This window comes from Poecilia latipinna, unplaced genomic scaffold (assembly GCF_001443285.1).
Source record: "Poecilia latipinna isolate Pla-1442-1.1 unplaced genomic scaffold, P_latipinna-1.0 Scaffold351, whole genome shotgun sequence".
NCBI lineage: Eukaryota > Metazoa > Chordata > Actinopteri > Cyprinodontiformes > Poeciliidae > Poecilia > Poecilia latipinna.
In genome coordinates this window covers 395,835-400,231 of record NW_015112967.1, presented here as the reverse complement: position 1 = coordinate 400,231, position 4,397 = coordinate 395,835, and the positions used below count along the sequence as shown (strand labels likewise).

Below are 4,397 nucleotides of genomic sequence, written 5' to 3'. Positions count from 1 at the left end.
TCAACCATTTCCATAACTTTTGAGATTATTTGCTTTTCTCCTGTTAGAGATTTCCCATTTTGTTTCTCTTTCTCAACTACTTTACACGCTTCTGCATATGTTACTTTCTGTGCTACTTTTGTTTTCTGTACAATTGTTTGTTGTTTCATTACTTCGCACCCCCAAAAGGCTACACTGTGCTCCCCTCCGCAACTACAGCACTTTGGTTTGACTCCAACTCCACATTTACCATATTCATGGTCTCCAGAACAACGGGCACATCTCCTTTTCCCCTTACACATTTTTGCAATATGTCCAAATTCTTGACAGTTGAAGCACCTCACTGGTTTTGGCATGTATTCCCTGACACTAAATCTTATCAAGCCAAAGAAAACCTCCCTTGGCATTTCTTTTGTTTCAAATTCCAACAACACCGTTTCTGTTTCAATCCTCTCTGCACCCCTTGTCATTCTCCGTGCTCCTTTTATTTCCTTATTTCTTTCTTTTAAATTCTCAACTAAGTCCTTCATGTTAACACTCAACGGGACTCCTGTGATAATTCCTTTGCTTTCATTATTTATTTTTTCACCCACTTTCACAACTGCTCTAATTTTGACTTTACACAACCCTCCAAGCTTTTTTGCCTTTTCAACTTGCCCTTCCGAATTACATCCAATCAAAAGATTTCCATCTCTCAGTATCTTAGCGTGTTTAATTTCCCCAATATGTGCTTTAAGTGCTTTCGTTAGTTTAAGTGGATCAATCTTCTTGACTCCATCTCCTTCATCAAATCTTATTATAATGTTCAGGTTTGGTCTTTTTGGCGCTTCTTTTCCTTCCTCAGTTCCTTCATTATCGGTGTCTTCAGTGCTTTCCTCATTTCCTTTTTTCCTCTTTCTTTCAGCAGGACGCTGCTTCTTTCCATCCTTTCCCACCATTTCCCACTCTTATCTTCATTCTGTCCACTCCTTCCTTTCTCATCACTACAATCCATACTATTACAGTCACTTCTTTCTAAAGCCATCGTTGTCATGTTTCGACTTAAGTCGCATTTACCACCGCGAGCTGCCCCTCTAGCCAGGCAGCTAGAAGTTGTCAAGTTTGTTCAACGTCCTCTCTCTTCCGCCTTCTCCCCTAGGTCAAACATGGACCGGATGTGCGCTTTTATTGTGAAAGCAGCACGTAAATGGGTGTACCATAATATCTTGAGCTACCGCGCACTTGTATATTGTGTGAGGCTAGCTTTACCGCGGTGAGTTTTCAACCTAAAACTACACAACGGCATGATCTAAGGTAAGATTAGCTGCTCGTGTCATACCTCTTTGTTTTTAATATGATTTTACACGAAGGCACGAAGGCAGATCTTCGTGTAAATCAAGTGGTAAAACGAAAGTTTAAATTGAAAAACGAAAGTATAAATTTTAATTTGGATCGGGGTTCTGTTCTGTAGTTTAGGGATTAGCTTTTAAACAACGGCTGTGTATTGTCGAGAGAAGTAACAAGTTTTTTGGCTGGTTGGTCGGTCGGGCACTTTAAGGCGAAGTTGTAGTCTCGCTCTTGAAAGTTGAGTGCAGGATCAGGCGCCATCTTATCTTGGTGGCCACAGAGTGTTAGGCCTAATCACGAGGACAGGTCTAGACGAAGCTGAAGTTGGTTTCGAGTTCAAGCTTCCAATAGCTAAAGGGGGATTCCACTTAATTTTTCACTACTTTCCGCATCTTTAATCAACTCTAGTTTAAAAACTACTACACCTAGGCTCTTCAAACCTGGACTAGAATATTCTCGACTAAGAACAGAATATTTAGAACGATGTTTGGGATTTGTGAAACTTTTATCTGATTTGTGAAAACTCAATGAAGTTCAATTTTCACAATTTTTTGGCATCTGGATAACCATATATCTACTCTAATTAAAAAACTACAACTCCTAGACACTTCAAACCTGGACTAGATTATTCTCCTCTTCAAGCTGGGTATTTTAAACCTTGCTTGTGATTTGTGAAACATTTTCCTGATTTGTGAAAACTCAGTAAAGTTCAATAATCACCATTTTTTTTGGCATTTGGGTCACACTAGAACTGGTCTAATTCCAAATCTACAACACCTAGACTCTCCAAACTTGGACTAAATTATTCAGCTCTAGAATATTTAGAATCATGTTTCTGATTTGTGAAACTTCCCTTGACAGACCCCTGCAAAAGATCTTTCCTTCCAACAGCCATCACCATCTACAATAACTCTTTGAAAAATTAATGAGTTACACCAACATTATATTTCCCATTGGGATTAATAAAGTGGTTTTGAATTAGAATTGAATTTGAAAAAAACTGCATGGAACATATATGAATAGTAATCTGATCTTTAGTGAAGTTTCACAACTCGCATAAAGGTTTCACAAATTCCAAACATGGATTAAAATATTCTGCTATTAGAGCACAACAATATAGTCCAGGTTTGAAGAGTCTAGGTCTTGTAGTTTTGGAATTAGAGCAGCTCCCGTGTGATCGAGACCGAAAAATAGGGCAAAATTGGCCTTTTTTGAAGTTTCACAAATCAGAAAAAAGTTTCACAAATCCCAAACATGGTTCTAAATATTCTGCTTGAAGAGAAGAATAATCTATTCCAGGTTTGAAGTGTCTAGCTGTAGTAGTTGTTTAATTAGAGCAGATGATCCAGATGAAAAAATTGGTGAAAATCGAACTTTACTGAGTTTTCACAAATCCCAAACATGGTTTTAAATATCCAGCTTGAAGAGGAAAATAATCTATTCCAGGTTTGAAGTATCTAGGAGTTGTAGTTTTTTTTAATTAGAGTAGATCTATGGTGATCCAGATGCCAAAAAATTGTGAAAATTGAACTTCATTGAATTTTCACAAATCAGATAAAAGTTTCACAAATGTGGTTCAAAATATTCAGCTTGAAGAAAAGAATAATCCAGTCCAAGTTTCAAGTGTCTAAGTGTTGTAGTTTTTAAACTAGAGTTGATTAAAGATGCGGAAGGTAGTAAAAAATTAAGTGGAATCGCCCTTTAGCTATTGGAAGCTAGAATTGGAAACCAACTTCAGCTTCGTAAGGTCTTGTGCGAAAATCTGTTCCCCTCTGAAAATGTTTCCCCTTCGTCGGGAGCGCGCACTGCTGCCAGAGAGGCTGATCCAGCGGATCTGACCGTTTTGACTGCGCTTCTGATCGATTTCTCGGTAAACTAACTCGTAATCCTGTCAAGGTTCTAACTTTCATTTTAATCAGCAACTAACAAAATTGTAAAATAAATAAACGAGGTCTTGTGTGGAGGTCTTCTTGCACCCTTTTGTGTTGTTTTTTAATCGCCAAGAGAATCGATCTTTTTCCAACTTTTGTCACTTAAGCCTGACAATTAAAAGTCAGACATCAAACACGGGTTTCCAACACATTGTGCATATTTCTGAGTTTTCATTACTGATATAAGAGGATAGAAGCTGGCTGACAGCAGGGCACAAAAAATTAAGACTTCCTGTTAAGATGAGCGTGTAGGCTTTCTGGTAAATCCTGTTATGTAAAATATGACAGATTTCTGGATAAAAGAAATTTCTAGTTAATCTTTGGTAGCTCAGTCATACTGTCACACATAATCATTGAGATTTTGAAAACATTTTGTCATTATTTGCCAAAGTTACGAGGCGAGAACCAATTATTTTAGCTGCCTGAAATAACCTTTTCCCCTCCAGAACATGGGAACAAATAATTTTTTCACAAACTCTTCAACTCTGCTTAGTCCCCTCTTCATCAACAACAAATCCTGTGATTTTGGTTACATTTTTTCTTTATATGCCAAAGTTACTTGGGAGGAACCAATTATTTGAGCTGCCTGAAATAAGCCGTCCCCCTTTATCACATGGTGTTATGACTCCGTCAAGTCGAAGAGTAATAAACAACAAGTGTGAAGTTAATTAACAGTATTTATTGTTACACAAATAACAATAAATGTTACTTTATTGTTAATGAAGTTAACTGGATTTCCCGCTAACTTCATTCATTTGCTGTCAATCTGATAACATTCAATCCCAATTTAAACACCACTTCATGCAGACAAACCTGTGTAAACCACTACAATTGTTCACTGCAAACTTATGATGCATTCGACTCACTGCAGAATGATTACATGCAATCCAAACTCAAGATCAGACTCCAAACAGGATCGGGTCTCAGATATTTAAGATTAACAGTCCAAAGACAAGACGCAGGACATACAGAGATAAAATAAATGGAAAATTGTTAGCCCGCCCTCACATATTCTAAGCGAAGACAATCAATCCAAAAGCTGGGCAGACTAACAAAAAAGAATATCAAACTCTAAAGGACAGCAGGAAGCAGTGATTGAACTGTAAAAACAAAAATATAAAAAATACTAAATGTTTATGAAATCACTTTAATCAAATCAAT

General features: G+C 37.3%; 1 protein-coding gene across 3 annotated transcripts in view; it reads right to left on the bottom strand.

The window, feature by feature from the left end:
• The window catches only part of LOC106949576 (uncharacterized), a 5,255-nt gene extending 4,117 nt beyond the window's left edge, over positions 1–1,138 (bottom strand). The window contains exon 1 of one of the 3 annotated variants that reach the window (XM_015035922.1): positions 160–1,138. In XM_015035922.1, coding sequence (XP_014891408.1) covers positions 160–917 — 758 coding nt within the window. In that variant the 5' untranslated portion in view covers positions 918–1,138. Of the gene's footprint in view, positions 1–24 lie in introns of all 3 variants that reach the window. The other 2 variants (XM_015035923.1, XM_015035921.1) reach the window with 2 other exon arrangements.
• Between the last annotated feature and the right edge of the window lie 3,259 nt (positions 1,139–4,397).